Below are 22,067 nucleotides of genomic sequence, written 5' to 3' on the forward strand. Positions count from 1 at the left end.
CATCTAAGAGTTGATTATACATTACAAGACTAAACAGTTCTAAGGAAAGCATTTAACACAAATCTAGTTTAACAGGCGGACTGTAAGAGACTCATCATAATTATTTATACCTCGCTTTTCTTAATAAAATGCATTCAAAGGGGCACACAAATAAAAGCTCATAAAATATACAGTAAAGGCAATGCAAAGTACTAAAATCAGTATCAAGCTGTTCATCTGGCATGGTAAAAATACACTAAAAATGATTAGCAGGATAAAACAATTCAGCATAAAGCCAGAGATAGAAACTTAACTCACACTAAAAGCATGACTATTTTTTAAAAAAGGTCCTAGCAGCTCACCTGAAGCTAGAGAGTGTAAGTAATGAGTTTGCATAGCACACAACAGATCTAAGAGATGCATACACGTCCCGTCCCCCCGATTGTGCAGGGTTCTGAATTGAGTGGAAACCAACATGCATATAGCTGTATGCACAAAGGTCTCCCCGCTACAGGAGTTCACACTGTATTTATAGTCACATACAGGGTCCACGCACAGAAGGAACGACATTGTGACATGACATCAGGTGGCAGAGCTACTAGGCATAGCCCTGTTCCTGCTCGTGTAGTGAGTCTCCCCACCATTATAACAATGCCTGAACAGAACCGAGGTGCGCAAAAATCACATGGATCAATGTGTGGTTAAGCAGGCTGTAAATTACTATATTTCCTCTCTATTATGAAGACATTAACAATATCCATTATGACAAAGGGTGCTTTGGCTGGGTTCAGACAAAAGGCCTGTCCAGACAACATGCTAGGCTGCTAACCCTTTGGCAGCAAAGTGAGCATGTTTAAACATGGTTACATAGCCACCATGGTTAGAATGGTTCACACGACACACTAAGACATAATGGCAAAATGCCTTATTCGCCGTGGTTAAAGCCATGGATTAAGGTGTCTTCTGAACGAGGCCAATGTTTAGCTCAAAATGCTTAACCACCGTGGCTTAGTGCGTCATCTGAACAGGATCATAACGTGAAATCGTGGATTGTGCTATTGTGAAGAAGCCACTTTGTGGTTTGAGCTTTCAAATCTACAACAGGACAACCATGGTCAAGAGCTGCGTCTCTGCTTTCATTCACCAACTGCTCAACACTCAGCTTCTGTGGTGCGTAGGCTCTTGAAGCAGAATAATGGCTCTAACTGTGCTGCGTAAATAGTTTGAAACCCTCCTCATAGAATAGCAAACTCATTATCCAAGTATAAATACATATGCAGCCATAATGGCACTACCCACATAGAAGAGGGAAATATCAGTAGGTTTGGGGAAACCACAAGGTTTGTAGAAGGAAAAAAGCAAACTAAAGAGGGGGAGGCCCCAAAAGAGCTCCATGAGGACTGAGCATGCTCAGTGGCAATAGAAAGCATCCTCAAAGAAGGCATGAGTAGGTGGAACACGGAACAGATGAACTCCACACTGCAGATTTATATTATTATTATTATTATTATTATTATTATTATTATTATTATTATTATTATTATTATTTACATTTCTATACCTCTCAATTGCTGAAAATCTCAGGGCAGTTCACAAAACAAAACGTACAACCATAAAAGTTGTAGTAAACAACCCAGATAAAACATAATATAAAACTTTTAAGTTTTAAACCCATGTAAAACCCAAAATATAAGCCAGCAGCAGGGCAAATACCTAAAATTGCATTAAAACTGAAGGACTAAAAAAAGCTGGGAAAATGAAAAGGTTTTCATCTGGCTCTGAAAAGACCAAAGAGTCAAGGTACATATGGAAGGAGATGGCCCTTCAAGTAACCTGGCCCCAAGCCATTTTTGTAGGTTAATGTGAATTGGCCCAGAACTGCTGACAAGGTCTTGCTGATCATAAAGCGCTGCATAATATGATAAAATGGGTCAATCAATTAAGAACCTTGCTCCCCTATTTTGAACCAGCTGAAGTTTCCAGACTGTTTTCAAAGTTGTTTTCAACTTTGTGTTGCAGATCATACTTGCTTAGACCACAGTTTGCACAAAACGTGATTTTGCAGTTTGCATAAAACGTGATTTTGCAAACCAGCTTCAAATGTAGTTTCAGAGTCTGGTTTGTCAGCCCCAAACAAGTTTCAAAAACCATGGTCTGTGGACAGGCTTAGATCCATATATTAAAACAAAATGTGATTTAGCTAGTAAACCATGATTTCACATTACCTCTGAACCAAGCTATTGTGATTCATACCGCATTTCTAATGGCTCAGAGCACGTGGTAAAGTTTATTGATATAAGGATATCTTCTGCTTTAGTTTTAAGACATTTTGCAATCCAGCTTCAGTTCCAAACTAATTAAGAAAAGCAGCATTGGATCCTGCATAAACAAGACATGACTAATGGATTTCCTTGTATCATGACTTCACTAAAATAAATGTTGTTTTGGAACTGAATTTCTGGAAAAGGATTAAAAAGAACTCTGGGCATGTAATTGCGTAAAATGTATGTTTTTTTTCATACTTCGTTAGAAAACAGTTTTTAAAAATTGGTTTATTGTTCTTCAGTCAAACATGCAGGTAAGCTTTTTTACTTTTCCATTACTGTATGTAGCCTTGTCCTTTAACATATTTGCTTAGTCTTTGATCCCACATCCATGGATTCAGCACTTTGCCTTTGATGAACTACATGAAAGCACTTCATGATCTTCACTGGCTGCCAGTCCATTTCTGGGCCCAACTCAAAGTGCTGGTATTAACCCTCTAAGATATAAATAGCTTGGATCCAGGATTGTCTTCTCCCATATAGATATACCCAGACTATGACTAACTTCAGAGGTCCTTCCTGTCAAATGATGCGAGGCAGGTGGCTACTAAGTAGAGGGCCTTTTCAGTGATGGTACCCCCATTGTGGAATGCCTTCTTCAGTGAGTTTCGCCTGGTACCTACGTTGTGGTCTTTTCAATGCCAGACGAAAACTTTATGCTTTTTTAACATTCTTATTTTTAGTTTTAAAACTATGTTAGTGTATTTTAAATTTTGCACTGCTGATTTATTTTTTACTTTGGTTTTATCATGTTATTTATTTATTAATTACATTTTTATACCGCCCAATAGCCGAAGCTCTCTGGGCGGTTCACCTTTTTAGGTTTTACATTATGTTTCATTACGTTTTTTATACTGTGTGGTTTTAAGTTTTATTTTGAGAACTGCCAAGAGCGCTTTGACAATTTAAAGGTGATCAATCGACAAAAAGATTCCATTAGTACCAAAAAGGTATTGAAGGGAGTACTTTTAGTCTTGAAAGACTACATTTTGAGCTATAACGGACATCCGTGGCATTATTTTCCTTCTTCTTCCACCTATTTCCAAACAAAAACTTCTTTTACCAAAAAACATACCCAGTCTTTCGAAAATACGTATTGTATTTTAAAATAAATATTTTTCACCTTCCAGGCTTTTAATTTAAAACTGTAATTCACTTTCGATGGATTCACTCTCCAAATCCAGCCTCCAAGTACTGACCGCACGTGTGAAGATTCCTTAAGTGTTGAGTGTTTCAAAGAAAGCATCACGCGTACAATCCTTGAAGCCATATCAATGGATACTTCTGAATTGGAATCATATGAGAAGTTCAGCTGCTGGAAAGCATTCCGTGCTATTGATACCCCTTGGGAGAACCCTTTTCTCATAAATCTACCTCCCGTTTGATTTTTGCAATGCAGTACAAGGGTAATGTATCTAGCGGAGGACGGAACAAACACATCTAATCCAGAGAGTAGACAATAGTTTAATAAGAGCAAATAAAATCTACTCATCCGAGTCCGATCATGCTTTCTACCAAGCTAGTAAACAGCTGCAGACATAGTCTGCTTCCGATCAAAGGCTCTGTGTATAACATATTATACCTCTGTATCTCTCTGATGGTTCACTGGTAATTTTTCAAAACCATAACCTCTGAAGCATATGACAACTATATTTTATTGAAGACATACTATGACCACTCTGCTCACAAATTCAGAGCCATGCAGAATGCAGGTGCCAAAAGTCATCAAAATGTCTGCATACTGCATTTGCTAGATTTTTTATTTTAAGATTGCAAAAGGCTTCAATAATTTTGAAGGGCATTTTAAAGTATAGTTTAGAAGAATAAAATAGTGCATGTCCTTCTTTTAAAGGCTTACAGGAAAACACTTCCCAGCTAACAGCTCTAAAAGCTAGCATCACTGGATAAAATAGCTCAAGTCAAAAGACATGCCATTAAGAAATTTCAGAAACAACTAAGGATATACCCCTGTGCATGTTTCTACAGGAGAAGAAGTTCCACAACTCACAGCATCCCTCCAGTCCGCCATGCTGGCTAGGGAAAGCTGGGAATTGTAGGACTTATTGTCAAAACATGCCTGGGTTTCTACCTTACAATCCTACACAGACACTGAGATATCAGCCCCATTGAACACAGTCAGACATAGTTAATAAGAACAGGATTATGCTGCATGAGATTAGGTAGAGTTTAATAATTCTGATTAATTGTAATTAAATTCTGTCTTATAATTAGAATGAGCAATCCAATAGGTATATTTGCTTGTACTCTAAACAGATTATGTTAACAGCCTCTCTCTGTGTGTGTGTGTGTGTGTGAGGCTAAACAAGCAAGGGTATTTTTTTTAAAAAAAACACTTGTAAATGACTGTGATCAAGGAGATAGGATTAGAGTTCTATTGCCAGGCTACAAGCCTACTCACCCAGGCAGATGGTTTTGTTGTGATTGCCTATTGCAATTCTACTGATATCAAATTATCATCCCAACATTTGAATGGCAAATTAAGAAATTAAATTAAGTCAAATTAAGAAATTAAAATCCAAGCTGCAAATTTTGTCAAATTTCAGATTTTTGCAAAATGCAATTTCAGCTTTACTACCAATGATTAAGTTCAGTTCAATTGGTTTGTGCTTGAAACACAGTAGAAACCAAATGATCAAAAATGGACAGTGCAATCCCAAGCATATCTACTCAGAAGCAAGATCCAGAATGCAGCTGGACAGCCATCTTTCAGGTATGCTTTAAGGTGGATTCCTGCGTTCAGCATGGGGATGGACTCGATGGCCTTATAGGCCCATTCCAACTTTACTGTTCTATGATTCTAAATAGGGCTTACGCTCAAGTAAGTAAGCACAGGACTACAGTCTTTCAGTGCAATTCTACACATATTTACTGAGAAGAAAATTCTAAGAGACTTATTCCCAGGTAAGTGGGAACTGGATCACAGAGGTACTCTAAATTGTTGAAGTCCTTCGTTCCATACTAAACGTTATAGATACAACACCTATTGGCCCCATTCAGAAGACTCCTTAAACCATGGCTTTGACCATGGTGGTTAAGGAAGAAAGCTCAGAAGACACCTTAAACCACAGCTGCAACCACAGTGACCAAAGCAAAAAGCCTTATTCACCATGGTTAAAGCCATGGTTTAAGGTGTCTTCTGAACGGGGCCAGAAAGAAATGGTTATATTTGTTCCAAATGTTCATGGGGTTGAAAGTGGTGGACTACAGAGTTGGCTAAATTTCGTTTTCTATACTGCTACCCAGGTTATTATAATAAGAGTTTTTTTAAAAAAAGGAAAGTAGAGGTAATAATATGCTCTCAAGAGTCTTTGAAGGTCATTGCATTTAACAAAGAGTTTTCCATTATCCAAACTGGATTCCTCTGGGAATACATAGCGATTATAACAGAAAATGTGCTGTAATGTTTCAGTGGAATGTTTAGCTTTCTGATGCGTTGCAACAAACCAGAACAATACAGCCACATATATTTAAGACTGCAAGAACTTCAGATGTCAAACGTTAATAAGCTCTTCTGATAGCACCCTATTTGAAGGGTAGTATCACCTCTTAAAAAAAGAAGGATCTTCTGGTGGGCTTAAAACAGAACTGCACAGAAACACCTATGTAAACGTTAGCTCATATGTAATGCATATAATGATGCATGACTTCATAAGATTAACTGCAAACAACTATCAGACAGCTGGACAGCCTGCTGTTTTGCAATACGTATGGAAAGATGGACCGTCGACTATGGTATATCTTCAATTTCAGCAACAGCCTAATAGAAGATTTCCTGCTGACTTGACATCAGCTTGTGGTACAGGTGCAAAGGACTTATTTCCTGGCAAGTGTAAGAAGAATTAATCTATAAACCACAAGGACAGCTTCTCCCATTCCATAACAGTTTGCAAAATTAATTACAATAGCATGCACATCAACTTTGGTGTATAAGACCAGTGTTACTATCATGAACTAATGCAATCAAAGTATGCAGAGAGTGGTGGTGCGGGGGTGGGGGGCAAATATTTCCCTACAAAGCTAATTGACAAAGATGGATTGAATAGCATAACTGGGAATTGCTCCTTCTTAAATTATTTCTGGCTATTGAAAGGTCTTATGAAAGAAACTAAAAAAATGTCCATTTTCATTAACTGAAAAGCAATGGGAAATATTTTAGTTAGTCTCTCATGAAGTCCCTTTGAGGTGAGGAAGCTTCTCTTTTAATGACTTTGAAGCTGAAATTGCACCACCTATGCCGACCTGAGGATGGCACATAGCAACACTCCCCTGCCCCTGGGCACCATGTCCCTGTCCCCAAAATATCAAGAATCGTGATTGGTTTTTTAAAAGTTGGAAATTATGCTTCCATATAAAATGTCTTTGGCCAAGCTTCTTCTTAGTGTCCTTGGGGAAGGGGGGAGATTTCAATCTTTCACCTTTCTAAGCAAGGAGGGAATTAAAGGCCTGAAAATGTAAATAATCCTGAAGCTAGTATTGAGCAATAACTGATATAGATATAGATATATATAAAGTCAAACTGCTGAGATAAAACCCACTTTGGAGATATTGGAACTATGCATTTAGACAAAACTTCATCAACCTGGTACCCTCTAGGTGTGTTGAGCTACAACTCCCATTATCCCCAACCAGCCACAGTGGTTGGAGATCATGGAAGTTGCACAACACCAAGTTGAAGAAAGATACTTAGGTAAGTAGAACTTGACGCTATAAGAGTAAAATCTATACATCATGCAGATACATTATATCTGAAAAATATTTTTCTTGGATCCAGTAGCATCTTTGACAGCTTGAGCAGCTCAGTGGCTACAAATCAGGAAGGTGACAGTTCAAATCTCACCTCTGCCACAAAACTACTCTCAGCTTCAGCCCCCCCCCCCAACTGCAATGAAGGGATACAAAAATACTGACTTGCCTTGCAACGTTGTTGTTAGGATTAGAATGAATAGCATTTTAAAAGGTTAAGTACTTTAAATGTACTTAACTAGCTAAATAGACTAGACTAGCTAGACTAGCTAAATATGTAACATTTAAAATTTGTAACATTCAAAATATGTAACATTCAAAATTTGCTTAGGCTATAGAAAGGGTAGGGATACAGGAGAGGAAAGGCTGGTAATAAAGCTTAGCATGGACGTAGGATGGAGAATGGCTGCATCTATTTGGCAAAGGAGGCGACTAAAATTTGTGTGTTTGTCAGACTCAACCAAAAAATTTACATGAGGGGTCTCAAATTTCCAGACCATTGGTGATCTGCAAGCTCCATTCATGTGGTCCATGGAAAGGACCGCAAAACAGTTGAGAAATCTGTATTTGGCCATGCACATTAAGAGCTGGAATTTTTCAGCTCAGAAAAAATACGAGTAAGGCAGGGGGACATGATGGAGGTGAACAAAATTGTGCATGGTGTGAAGAAGGTGGATAGGCAGGTGTTTTTCTCCCTCTCCCATAATACTAGAACCTGGGGTCATCCCTGAAGCTTTAGGAGATTTAGGACAGATAAAGGAAGTACGTCTTCTCACAGCGGATTTGTCTTTTATAGCTGATTGCTCAACGTTGTTTTTAAGATATATGTTGTGTCTGTGTATACCATTTCAGTGTTTTTATGTAAATGGTTTTAAACTTTTACACACTTCATTTTAATATTTTTAATACAATTTAATGTTTTATGTTTTTAATCTTTGTAAACCGCAATCATCATCATTATCTTCATCATCATCATCATCTATTCACTTCCACAAGAGGTAGTGATGGCCACCAATTTGGATGGGTTTAAATGGGGACTGGCCACATTAAAAGAGGACAAGGCTGTCAGTAGCTACTAGCCCTGATGGTTATGTGCTACCCCCAGTAGCAGAGGCAGTAAGACTATATACACCAGTTGCTGGAGAATGTGAACTGTGTGTGTATATATACGCGATTGCACTCATGTCCTGCTTGTGGGTTCCCTGTGTAAACAAAACGCTGGACTAGATGGACCCTTGGTCTGATCAAGCACGGTTCTTTTTTTCTGATGGGAAAAACTGAGGCCACTTTGACCAGGTACTTTATGTGTGCAATACAGGATTTTCATCAATTGCCACCTCCCAGCCCAAATACAGAAGCAGGCAAATGTTACACCCAACTTCACAGAACGTTGCTCACAAAAAACAGGCACATCCATGCATTAGAAAGGCAAGATGATGATTATTAAAACATGAGATTCCCCTGCGATTTTCAAATATTTCATGGAGGAAAAACAGTTTTGAGCACCTTTGCATTATAGGACAGGTGTATCAAGGGGAAAGCATCAGATTGCATAAAATACTCAAAGTAATTAACACCTCTTGACCAAGCTTAATATATTCTAGTTTTAACATGACATTAGGAAGTGTAGGAAGAGTTTTCAGTGATAGGGGCTTAGAAATCTTTAAACATAGCTTAGAAAACTGCTGGCTGTTACCTAAGACTCAGGTATTGCCACTGTGACCAGGCACGCCCCTGCTCATTCGGTATACTCTGCACATTGGACTGTCTCATTGGGTATAGCAAAATCAGTCAAGACAGCCATGCATCCATGTGCCATCTCTAAATGGTATGGCCTTAAACAGGAACACTCTCAGGTTTTGCTCAGATTTTCACTGGGAATTGCAGCTTGGAAGGAATTTTTTAAAAAAGAAGTCCATCTGCACCACAGTCCCGATCCTGATTCTAACCCAAGCCTACCTTTGGTTGCTATTTAAAGTTTGTTTGTTGTTTTTAAAAGCATTCAAAGTCAAACTTTATGTTTACAATAATATGCTATTTGGCTTCAAGTACCCTGTTCCCATAGCGATTTACCAAGCGCATTATACCCAAGACTCTTCTATACAGAAGCTGGCATTTGATGACCTGATGTTAAAAATGATTTCTGACTTTAAAAAGAAACACACCTTAGATTTTTATACTCAAACACACTTTACATAACCTTGCAAGGTAGGACAACACACAGAGCTAAGGAAAAAGAAAAGGAAGGATTCTGAATTCAATGCTTGTGAAATGAAAAGATTAACAATACTAACTAAGAGAAAGCCAGGGCTGGAGAATTTGACCACAGATGAGTTTTTTAAATATGCACAAGAAATATTGGTTGCAATTATACGTGTCTCATCCACAGGAAGAGCTAACTGTTTCACATTTATCGAATGTGAGATTTTAAGTGACTGACCCTATGAGTTACTGCATGGCAACAGCAGATAATCAGTTTAACTCTCCCAGCACAAGCACAAAGGAAGTCCTACATACTGCTATTCCACTGCTGAGATCCACCCTCATCTACAGCACCCAGGCAGCTACAGACAGAAAAGAATTTCCATTTGGTGCCAAATCTGGCTACATTAGTCCTATTTGCGTGATATATTTAAGTTATAAAAACATGGATTGAGGGGTGGGCGGGAGAATGCGAGGTTATCCCCATTGATCCTGTCCCCCCCAAAGATCCAAGATGTATGCATAAAGGTTCTGTCTGCATCACGTGTACCCTAGACAGGGTATAGATTTGGTATAGCATCTTCGCACATTAAGAGACAAACACACATGGGATCTATTCACCACTTCGGGTCAAGGTTTGGACGGCTTGATCCCTTCTACAACGTTGCATTCATTTAGGCAGATAGCTCAAATCAACAGTTGTGTTAAGCTAATTGCTGCCTAAAGCCAGAAATAGGCAGGGTTGTGCCATATTCTGCACTGAGCACCATTACAGCTGCCCCCTCACCTGATCAGAATGCGCATCTCTGTTAGATTCAAGCAAAATATAGCCTAACCTCTGGGGTGTATTAGCATTTTATCCCAAACACATTAATACAAAAACTAGAGTAAAATTTACACACACACTTTCTTTTTTGTAGCAAAAAGTCACCATTCATCATTTAGACACTTAAAATCCTGCATAACTAACACAAAAGCAGTGGAATCCAAATAGTTTTCAATACATCTGGGGCGGGGGTGGGTTTGTTGTTTTTTAAAGACACAAAACTTTATCTGAAACATAACTTAAAAACACAAACAAGATATACTGGGAGAAACAGTTGGCAGCTTTCCGTACCTTGATCATAAAACCTTAAACTTTTGTGCAGAAGTAAATATATACTGCGTCCTAAGCATGTGTTTATCTGGCTGCCAGAAGGATAAAGTAGTACTGGAAGATGTCAGCTTTAAATCTGTATAGACCTGTGAAGGTAGTTAACATTTTAAAAGAAAAAGTGGATCTGGACTTTGTCACTTAAAGTAGATAAACCTTTCAGTTAGCATGTTTGCTTGCAATGTTTTTCGTGATTCCATACCTCACTGGTTTCCTGTCTCGAAGCAAATCTTCCAGGCTCCTTCCACAGTGTTCTGCAACCACCACCAGCCTCTCTGATGAAAAAATACAAGCAGAGAGACAGATTTAGCATCTCAATAGACACAGGCACCAAAGCACTTTCACTCTCACATCACGCTGAAATTAAATCCATATTATTACCCCACAGCATCTCATAAGACACAGAGAATGTCTACATATTTTGGTAAAATATAAAATCATGCAGAGCATATATTACACAGAATATAATTGAATTAACGCAAAGATGGCAATTATTTCCAACCAACACAGTTTGAAGTAGTTTGAACATATGACCAATTTCTCTCACGTTACTTCAACTTTGGTGGCACGGGAGGGGGGTGGATGTTAAGACAAACTTGAACACACATAAACACACAGGCTCCTGTTGTCAGTTTCAATGTTCTAAATGCTTTTCGATATGTTTTAGAAAATGATTTGGCATTACGTTTAGCTTTGGCAAAGTCCTCATTATCAAAATTAACAAGTTATATTTGTGCAAGTGAAGGAATGCAAGAAATTAGACCAAAACAAAACAGGCACCATTTTTACAACAAGAGAAATGGAATAACATTGCAAAATGCAAATTACAAGGCACATGCTGGGTGCTATTAGTTCAATTAAACTCCCAGGCACTGTTCTTTGTGTCATCTGACCCGCAGCAGGGCTTGTTTGAGGGGGAAGCAACTCTCAAATAACCCATGGCCTGTTCCTAATGGCTCCTGGCACGTGCTGCAGATTTAAACAAGCCAGAGGGGGTTATTTGGTTGTGCAAACCAATTCATTCCCTTCCACATCCATTAATTCATTTAAAAAGCATATGTCTCACATTTTGTCTCAAAGAAGGAGGTTAGCTTCCAGTACAAGCCAACGGTAGTGGAGAAGGGAGAATATATATAGGGCATAAACCTTATGCTGGCAGAGCAGAAAGTATGTATGGGGAGAGCATTTTCCCTTTGTTTCTGGCCTTTTATTCCCTGTTTGAACTTCTTTCCCACATTGGGAACAATGGGAGAAAAATAAACTATATCAATTCCAGGTTTAGCACAGTTGCTCCCCATTTCAGGTGTGTGTTGGGGGAATGCCCCATTCCATCCTGGAAATGCCTTCTCTTTCTTCAACTCTTCCCTGGAGTTTTGATGAAAGAGAAGTAACAGTGGCAGACCTTCCCAATGCTGCACAATGGAAGCTTCTGAGGGCAGGTCTCCTTCTTTGATCACAGACCTCCCTTTATGTGGTCAGAGAGGGAGTTCCATTAGATCCTGTGGCCATATCCACTAGATAGGGTGGGGAGTTCCACTAAATCTGGGATGGACAACTGGTGGCCCTCCAATGGACCTACAACTCCCATGGTACCTTTGCCATTGGCTATGCTGGCTAGGGCTAAAGGGAGCTGTAGGCCAAAATATTTTGAGGACCACAAGTTGCCCACACCTGCCCTAAATCCTATACTCCCTGGGACAACCTTCCAAGGACCACAGGATTGCAGCCTTACAAATGAAGCGTTTTAAAATGGAAGAAAATATTAAAACTATATTTAAGCTGTTTTAATAATGAAAACATTATTATTTATTATCAGAGAATACTGGCCATAAAGGAATAGAGATTCAGTGATGGATTGAAAACAGCAGGACACCATGTTGAGTCCTATTTTGGCCTCTCTAACTCGGTTATCTCCTTCAAACAGAAGCATCACTTATTAATTCCCACAACTGATCCATTTGGATCACTTTCTAGAATAGTTATCCTGCTCATCTTACTAGTCAGCTACCAAATATTCCCATAACTGGAAACATTGGCGAAAGTATATCATAGCACAGTCTTTTCTGGTGACTCATTTCATAACAAATGCAATTCCTTTTTATTTGTCCATTTTAAAACAAAAAACATTTCCTTCCTTCTGCTACGTTCCAATACATTATCCCTGTATAGTTACATGAATATTGCCATTCTTCATACAACTCTCACTCCTTAAAAAGAAAAAGAAAAAGATTTGCAATGTGAAATCTATTTGCTGCATCCTGGTTTTGCCAGACATAATGTTTAGCTATACAGCTAAAGCTAGTTTAACAAAACTCACCATGTTAAATATATATACACACACTCCTTTTAAAGTAACAAACTGATCCCAGGTGTAATGGTCATTTTTTCCTTTCAGCAGCCTATGCCAAGATACCAAGGAAGCACGATCATCTTGAATTAGTTTCGAGCAGTGTATAGAAAACAGGGAAAAAATGACTTCTGATCTAACCTGATACATAAAAACACAATGCTCCTAAGAGACAGACCACATGCAATATCCAACATCAGAACTGGCGAGGGGAACGGGGAGAGGCAAACAACAATGAAAACAGAACAAGTAAAATGAAGTCCAGTGAAAACCTGAGCAGCTGCAGATCATGATACACACATGATCATGATACACACATGATACATACTCTAGCAATATGCGAGTCATCATGATAGGCAAGTTGTATATATTTTAAGGCTTTGTATATTTCTGTGTGCATACAAGGACACAATGCACATGTACCCTAGCAGGACCTCCTCACCACAACAGTAGCCAAGCGCAGCACTTTATTCCGCCCTACTTCCCCTGCTGCAGGAATGTATGCCAAACTATTTGCCTATACTCAAGATTAATAGCTGCAATCAGGAATGCCACTTGAGTGAGGGAAACATACATATGAAAGAGGAAGATGAAAAATAAAGGCATCCTACGACTTTGAGATATATGGGGTTTATCCAGAGGTGGGAGGACTTGCTTGGAACATTGAAATAAGAATTTTTACTCATAGAGGAGCTGGAATATTTACCATTGCAACTCTAAAACGGTACACTGTGTAGCCGGTGTCATGACAACAGAAAGAACAGTGTTGTGGATATTCATGGTTTCTCTTTTACTATTAGCGACCTTTAGAAATGTAAAAGGTTTGGATAATTTGTCAAGACAAACTTGACAAATTATCCGGGTGCCTACTCCGAGAGAGGCTTGGAGTGTGGCAACGAGGGACAGGGCCTTTTCGGTGGTGGCCCCCAGATTATCTCCCTGACGAGGCTCGCCTGGCACCAACACTGCTATCTTTCCGGCGCCAGGTTAAGACTTTCCTCTTTGCCCAGGCATATGGCAGCAGATCTTAATCACCTACATGTTTAGGTTTTTTTAATGGTTTTTAATGCTTTATGTGAATATGTTCTGTGTTTTAGAATTTTAAATTTTGTATACTCGTTTTTATCTTAATTTTAGAATTTCTGTAAACCACCCAGAGAGCCCCGGCTATGGGAGCGGTATATAAGTGCAATAAATAAATAAATAAAATAAATAAATTTTTAAAAACCATATTAAAGCCATTTTTACTTTTGATACTAGCACCAGAGCCTCGCCTCTTTTTCCTCGCCCAGCTTCAGTGGTGCTTCTCCCTTCCGCCTCTCCACCCTTGGAAATTTTGAAGCCATGTTTTTTTCCAGGAGCTTTCAGGGGGAAAATGGGAAAAAACTGTTTTCCCCCTCAAATTTTTCCTGACCTTGACATCTTTAGCCACCTTCAGTCCACTGTCTGGTACAAATAGTCAAACCCAAAGTAAAGTTCAGATGGAAGCAGCCGAAAGCTGTCATATACTTATTCACCAATTGCAGTCCATCCTGATGCTATCACCACAGAAGTAAACAAGTAAAATAGAAGAAGTGAAATAAAGTAAAAGCATTATTTATTTATTTATTTTATTGCATTTTTATACTGCCCAATAGCCGAAGCTCCCTGGGCGATTCCAACCCAAAACAAGACTCTCCTTGCTTCCATCCCACAACCACTACAATTAGTTCTTAGCATTTATTATTTATTTTTAAAAAGCAACCCTGCATTCATTGACTCAAATACAAAGGGGGGTTGAGACAGATGAGATGCCATTCACACAAATAGTCAGAATTGTGTGAATGGCTTTTAAAAAGGAAATTACAGGCATATGAGGCCTGATCAGGATTGGAATTGTCGTGGGGTTGGGGAGTTTTGACACTGCAGTCCCAATCCAATTTGTATCACTAGTGACTACTATGTGCATTGGGGAGGGGGGACTCCCATTCACTCCGATAGCAGGCAAATAGTAGGCACAGTGCATTGGGACCACAGCAGGGACAAAGAATTAAATGCATCCCAAATCGGAGTCCCAATCTGAAATTTACTTTTAAAAGCCATTCACAATTGGTAATTGCATGAATGGCATCCCATCTAGTTTAGTCCTTTATCACACTTAAGCCCTATTGAAATGAATGGAATGTAACATTACTGAGAACTTGGTCCTATTGATATCAGTATAGCATAGTCTTGCCAATTAAGCACAACTAACCATGTCTGGATTTGGGATCTTAGAAAAAGCTTCACTCCTGAACATCTCCACAACAAAAATTATATGATGTATGGATCATATGCAGCCATGTGTTGTACATATCAATATTTTAGAGAGATTTTCCACTCCACATTAACGTAATTTGCATATGGAAAATTTCCAGTTTTGGAAAATCCACATCATTAAACCATGTTAATATTGACGAACAGACAAGCTGCACAACAGAAACGGGCAGAGAAAGAAAGAAATCTATCCAGTTATAATCTCAACCTGTCCCGCAGTCAGAAAACAGGAGTTTGGACTTGTTAGTTTACACTGTAAAAAGCAGTATGTGTTGATGACATTTTAAAACAAGGAATCATTTTACTTGCTTCTTTGAATATGGCACAATGACTTGTAAAGGATAAAAAAAATCACTAAAGAATGGTGAATAACGGTATTGAATTTACTATAAAAAGTTCTGACATTCATATGAGTGGAAAAAGCTACACTCAAAACTTATGACATTCAATGATTTGCAGCATTCAGTGGTCTACAAGATATATATCAAGAAGTGTGAATTACAGTTTTATACGTCATCCTCACCATGATATATGCCTCACTGATAACGTCCAAAATGTAAGGACTGCATGAGAATGGTTGAGGCGGCCTTCTGTGGAGCACATTTCTTTTAAACTTCGAACATCAAAAGAGAGATTTGAGGAATTAAAGCAAAAGCAAGACAGATTGATGAATTACAGGAACCTATGAAACAAATCCACTGAAAGGAGCCTGTAGATTTAAAGCAAAGCAAAGAAAAAAGAAAAAGAAGCAATTGGGGAGAAGGGGAAGCAAAGAGAGATAGCCAGAGTGCGAAAAAGAAAAGGAAATACCTAAAAATTATCAGTGTGATCTGAACTACAGGATAACAAAGGCCTGCAAACCCAGCAGCACCCTACATCTGTGTCTGTTATATGTAACAATAGGGGGAAAGACTGAAAAATGTTGCTACGGAGTCAGTCTGGAGAAAAGCAAACTGTTGTCTTCGGGGAGGGGGGAATGCTAGTCTTTGAAGTCTATAATGCTCCAAAACACATGTACAAAATAATTACTGTAACACTCTTACATGCACACCCTACAGTTCTTTGGGGAAGGCGGGGGGGGGGGGAAGAGGAGAACGCACTCACCATGTTTTCCACGAGAAATGTCCACGTATTGGCAGAGCCTAGGATGTGTAATTGTCTTAAGAATCTGAAAGCGCCCCAGGATCTTTATGGAGTTTGGCGTCAAAGGCAGGCCGTTGCTCCCACAAACGTCATTTGGAAGAGCCGAAGCGAAGAAGGTGAAAGCTCCTAGCTCCGCATCTTTTAAAGGAAACATCCTGGAATCCAATGAGATTGCACCCTAAGCAGTGTGTTCCAGAAAGAGAAATATACTCAAAACAGGTTGCCGCTTCTAAGCCAGTAGAATAGTTTGCCTACAGAACAAGCGGTTTAAGGCTCACAACTTTAATTGTAAGGTTACTCAAGGAAACAGAAGCAGAGATGTGGGGCAAAACAATTTCTACAGCAAACTTTCCAGAGCTTTATTCTCCCGTGGAAAATTTCCCACTTCATAAGTACATTAGCAACAATGAATGGATGCCAATTGCAAGTGGAGTATTAGACATGCTTCGCAGTTTCAAAATTGTAGATGAGCAGTCGTCAGCATATCATGCATAGTTCTTTGGGCTGCTAAAATTTATTAGTGCGTCAACAGTTTTCGGTACCCTTTGCTTCCCCCCCCCCTTAAATTTAAACAATGAAAGGGAAGTGCATGTTATTGTCTTTAAATATTCCAATTAAAAAGATCAACATGATATAAGATTCAGATTCTTCTGGAAAACCCACATCACTTAGCATTAACATTGGTTTATAACAAAGCAATGCATGCTGTGTTAGATGAAAATATACACAGCAATGCACCACAAATAACAGAATATTTAAGTAACACTGCAATGAAGCCAGGCTATTTCTTTAATTTTGGTGAGTGAGGAAGGCTACAATTCCAGGAACACATGAAACCTGGCTCATAAAAGATGCTTGCAACAGTAGTCGATTAAGCATGATACGGGATGCTGTTAAGAAGAAAACGGGCAGAAACCTGCCCCTTAAGGCTAAGTGACACAGATCACTAAATCCGCTATACTGCCTCAAAACGAAAGAGAGTCAGGCTGAGAATACTAGCAGCTCCGGTCTCAAGTCAACGATAACACAGTTAAGTTCTGCCAGACAAGTCCAAATGTTTAGGGCTGCTTTCTTTGGTCTGATTTAAACTGTTTTGCTCCTTCACCTGGCACGCACGCACGTGCACAAACCTACCCACTTTTCCTTAGATCAAAGACCTGACTGGCTTTTATCAGCCCTAATCCAGGCAGGTGGGTGTGGGCATTCCTAATGTCATTTCAGGCTTCCCGTGACATTGCCAGCTTGCTTTTTTGAACAAAAGGCAGTTTATGGCTGTAATCTTAAACACATTTACCTGGGAGTAAGTCCCACTAAAATGGGATTTACTCCTGAGTGGACATGTATTAGATTGTGCTGTAATTGGCCCACTTTCCCTCCCGTTGGGCATACCAAGGGCTTAATAAAGAGATGCAATGTCTAATGGAGGAGCAGATCTAAAGCAATACATTAGTAAATGCAGCTTGGAGTTTCTGCTGATTCAAGTGTGTAAGCAGCCAATGAATCTATCACAGGTCAACAGACTATCCACTGTCTGAGTGGACATGCGTCCTGCTTTGCAGATGACAGTTCTGTATTTGAAGATGTCCTCTATCTGAAGGTCTGTCATGTCCAACTCTGCTTTGAAAATATAAAGAACTGTAACAAGACAGAGTAGCAGGGGCCTAGAAGTTGCCCATCAACATGTGCACCTGGACAGCTGACACAACATAGGTCATCTTCCCCACTGTGGTGAGATGCATTGCATTTCTATTTAAATTACAGTAATCGTGTCAGAATTTGTGTCTATATAAATTATCAGAAACAAATTTTAGGCCAATCTGTGTCTTCTTTGTTTTGGCAATTCAGTTTGCATCCAATTTATTGTATCAAATGTTAATCTAATTTAAGTCCCCTTCATATCAATGGATCTACTGTAATAGGATTAACATGTTTCATTCCCCTTCCCCACTTGGGTGAAAAACAATATAATAACACTCCTCCGCACAATTTACGATGGCCTTGTTCAGAAGACACCTTAAACCACGGCTTTAACCACGGTGAATAAGGCAAAAAGCCTTACTCACTGTTGTTAAAGCCATCGTTTAAGATGTCTTCTGAATGGGACCAAAGAGAGTATGAGCTTCCAGAAAGAAAACCACAGAGTGTGCACTGCAAGAGCAATAGAAAAAAGCAGGAAAAGTTCTCAAAAAAAGTGCCAATTGGGGTCAAAGAACTCTAACCTGTTCAGGAGTTGGCTGATGGCTATCAGGCACAAGGATCTCATTGAATGCATGCATGAGATCACATATCATATGCATATATTGTTAAGTATACATATATATTAAAATAAAAAATAAAATTCTGGAGTGTTGCTTTTATATCCAGTTTTTAAAACAAATCTTTGAATTAGGGGGCATTTGATGATAATGCTACATACCTGGTGGGTTGTGTTACATTCAAGATTAAGAACCATGGCTCTAAGGGTCTGGGATTGAGATATCTCAGAAATCACCTCTTCCAATGTGAACCTGATCCCGGAAGAGCAGGCCCTTCTTGCAGGGGCAACCACTAGCAGATGTTCAGTTGGCAGGCAAGAGAGCGCCTCTTAGATTGTGGCCCGCAGATTATGGAGTTCCCAAGAGAGATGTGTTTGCCCCCATTTTTGTCCATTTTAAATAGACACTTAAGGGCACAATCCTATGTATGTTTAGACAGAAAGACGCCCTACAACTCACAGCCTTCCCCAGCCAGTCATGTCATTTTCTGTCTAAACGTGCACAGGATTGTGCCCTAACATGGCTCAACAGGCCCTCTGAAGTCAGGGCTGGCACCAGACCTTTAGTCAGATCCTGCTGCCGCCCCCATTAGGAGTTCCCATCCAGTGTTGAAGCACAGATGTGTTTCCTTGGCTGGCAGAAGTGCTTTTGAATGAGAGCTGATCTATGGCGACTGGCCACCATCTTAAGATTTCTTAAAATGCCATGCCTAGGCAGGGGCACTGGCAGGGGCTGCAAAAATAACATCAGAGCCTTGAGTGCCCTAGGGCTGTGCCAACCTCTGATGCTGGCCATGTTTGTAGTTGAGGCTCTTTGTTACTTCATTGATTCTCTCTGCTCTGTATTATCTTCTCTTTCCATTGGGTTTTATGCTTTTTAACCCTCCTGCATTCAGTTCTAAACCTGGATGCCCAGATTTGGCAATGGGCATTTGAACAGCTAAGGCTAGTGCACCAACTGTGCCCATACCTGAAGGTGTTAGATCTGGCCATGGTAACCAGAAAAGCCAGAGACTTCCTGAGGCATAGAGTTGTCAAGCTTCCTGTACCTTTAAGAAATGCAGAGAAGGGAAATTCTGCCAGCTACAAAATTCTCCTGTCACAACAAGCCCATGGTGGGAAAAGTCACGCAAAGTGACACACACCTTTCTATGCCACCTTTCAATGCAAAGTGGCCCTCTAAGGCCCTGGGAAACGCCAAGACAATTAAGTGATGAAAGTCGCAATTTGATTTGAACTAACTAATCAAATGCACTATGGAGCTAAGAAAGCAGGGCAAACTCCAGTCCAGTCTGGGAAGGGCTCAGGTAAAGTGCATGAGAAACAGACACAATAGTCACATGCTGCAGTTGGAGCCATAGTACAAGAGTGAGAAGAGCCAAGTTCAATTCCCCGCTCAGTTTTATAATCCAGTGGGTAATCTCAAGAGATTCCTCTCAGCCTAACTTCCCTCATAGGGCAGTTGTGAGGACAAACTGAGCACAGCATTCACATTGCTCTAAGCTCCTTGAAAAGGGGCAGCATTAAAAAGAATAAGAAATACTACTAAGTATTTAACAGGCTGCCCTTTTCCTGCCTGCATCTCTCTTTCTGTAACAGAAACATACCACTACTAATCCAGCCCAGACAGGCCTTGCCTTACCTCACCTCCTGTCTACTTCCAGACTACAGCTCTGGTTAACCATGGCCAGCATCAGAAGCCAGGTTGCCAAAACTGGTATTGCCGAAGAGCACAGTGAACACAGCCGTGGAGTGGGAGCACCGTGCCCCCTCATAGCTCTTCCCTATTGCTCAGAGTCTTCCAGGTTCATACTGCAGCAACTGCCGCTTGCTTCTTCCGCTGGCTCTCATTTTAACCTTGCTGGTCATGTGGGAAACTCCAACAGTCCCAATTCAGTGAAAGAATGATATTTGTATCCAGTTCATCTTTTTTTCTCTCTTGACAATTCAAGTAGCAAGACAGGCCCTTTCGAAAACACCCTCACTTGAAGAGTCTCATTTGTCAGGCACGTGGGAAAGGACTTCTCCTGTGTTGCTCCCAGGCTCTCGGATGTATTCTCTCTGGAGTTGCGAGAGGTTTTGCATTCTTCCTGTATTCAGGAAGGGGCTCAAGACACAACTTTTCAAGTTGTTTTTTCATGATTTTAAATACTTTTAATGTTTACTATCTTTTTTATTTGCTAACGGTTTGTATGTTCAGAATTTTTGTAACCCACTTTGGTTAGTCCCAGAAAGGTAGTACTGAAATGCCAACAATAAACTGCAGCAGCTTGACGTCTCTAATTAATTCTTTCAGTTCATGATGGGCAGAAATACAGATGGATGACAGGGAACATCAGTGGAGTATGGGAGAGAGGGCACAGAAAATGCAAAGTGGTTTCATGACCCAAAGGAATATACTGGCTAAAATTCCTTAAACACCACCCTTCCCACATACATAACAAGAAATAGGAGGAAGAAATCAGAACAAAGTCAACAGCGACTCTTAGAAAGCAATTATATGGTCCCTGGGAGAGTGTCCCAGAAACCATAGAATTGCTCAGAAAAACATTCCGAGGTCAGAGACAGCACTCCGACCTTGATCCAACCTTCCTCTCCCAACCCCTCACAGCCAGTGCAGAAAGAAACACACTGGCTGCCCTTCGAGGTCAGAGAAGTTATCTCAGGGGAGGAAAATGAGCAAAGGGGGTGTTCCAGCAAGAAGCTGAGACTGGAGAAGTCAGGCTATGAAATATCCTGACACTCCTCCAGACTCCTTCCCTCCCCCTCCAAAGCACTCCCACTAGATGGGCTAAAAAGCCAGTCTAATGAAAATTATCAAAGACGGAGGATGAGAAGGCGAAGATCACTTCCACCGCACCTCCGGCCTTCAGCCCAGCAAAGTATAGGAATATTGGAAGCCTCTAAGTTCAGAAGCTTCCAAGTAGCAAGAGCACAATCAATAGAAAATCTAGACTACAATAGGTTGATGAGGAAAAGTTATAGACTAGAACAGCCTTCCACAACCTGGTGCCCTTAAGATATTTTGGACTACAACTCCCAGTACTCCTGGAGCATAGGCCATGCTAGGAGATGAAGTCCAAACCATATGGAGTGCACCAAATTGGAGAGGGCTGGGTTACAGCATTTGTTCTATGCGACTAGATTTGTTTCCTTCGCTATATTCTGTCAACCCTCTTTACTGCCTCTAATGATCTCCTGCCTTTGTCTTAACCTCCCTGTTCTCCCTAATTTACCAGTTTCACAATGGGTAATCATAGTACTTTGCTATAGTAATCACAACAAAGAGTGTTGTGGCACCTGAAAGACTAAGGTGCTGCAATGCTGGCTGGAGAATGCCAGAAGCTGTATGACTCGCTCTTTTTTGACAAACGTGCATAGAATTATGCCCTAACACATGCATTATATTATACTATTTTGTGGATAAAGCAGTCCATGAATGCTTATATCATAATAAATATCTTAGCCTTTTAATGGCATCTTTTCCCTGCTTTCTATTCTATCAAATCTTTACTGAGCATCTTTTTTCTCCATTTCACTTCTCATTTCTTCCCTTTAACATTTGCTTCAATCTGTTCTTGTATTTATTAACAATGTCATCCTCCA

General features: G+C 39.9%; 1 protein-coding gene across 1 annotated transcript in view; it reads right to left on the reverse strand.

Moving 5' to 3' along the window:
• TBCK (TBC1 domain containing kinase) overlaps nucleotides 1–16,395 on the reverse strand; it is a 97,378-nt gene extending 80,983 nt beyond the window's left edge. The window contains exons 1-2 of the mRNA XM_063135648.1: nucleotides 16,169–16,395; nucleotides 10,625–10,697 (exon numbers count right to left, since the gene is read on the reverse strand). Coding sequence (XP_062991718.1) covers nucleotides 10,625–10,697; nucleotides 16,169–16,361 — 266 coding nt within the window. The 5' untranslated portion in view covers nucleotides 16,362–16,395. The remainder of the gene's footprint in view (nucleotides 1–10,624; nucleotides 10,698–16,168) is intronic.
• Between the last annotated feature and the right edge of the window lie 5,672 nt (nucleotides 16,396–22,067).

Source organism: Elgaria multicarinata, chromosome 10, assembly GCF_023053635.1.
Source record: "Elgaria multicarinata webbii isolate HBS135686 ecotype San Diego chromosome 10, rElgMul1.1.pri, whole genome shotgun sequence".
NCBI classification, from domain to species: Eukaryota; Metazoa; Chordata; class Lepidosauria; order Squamata; family Anguidae; genus Elgaria; species Elgaria multicarinata.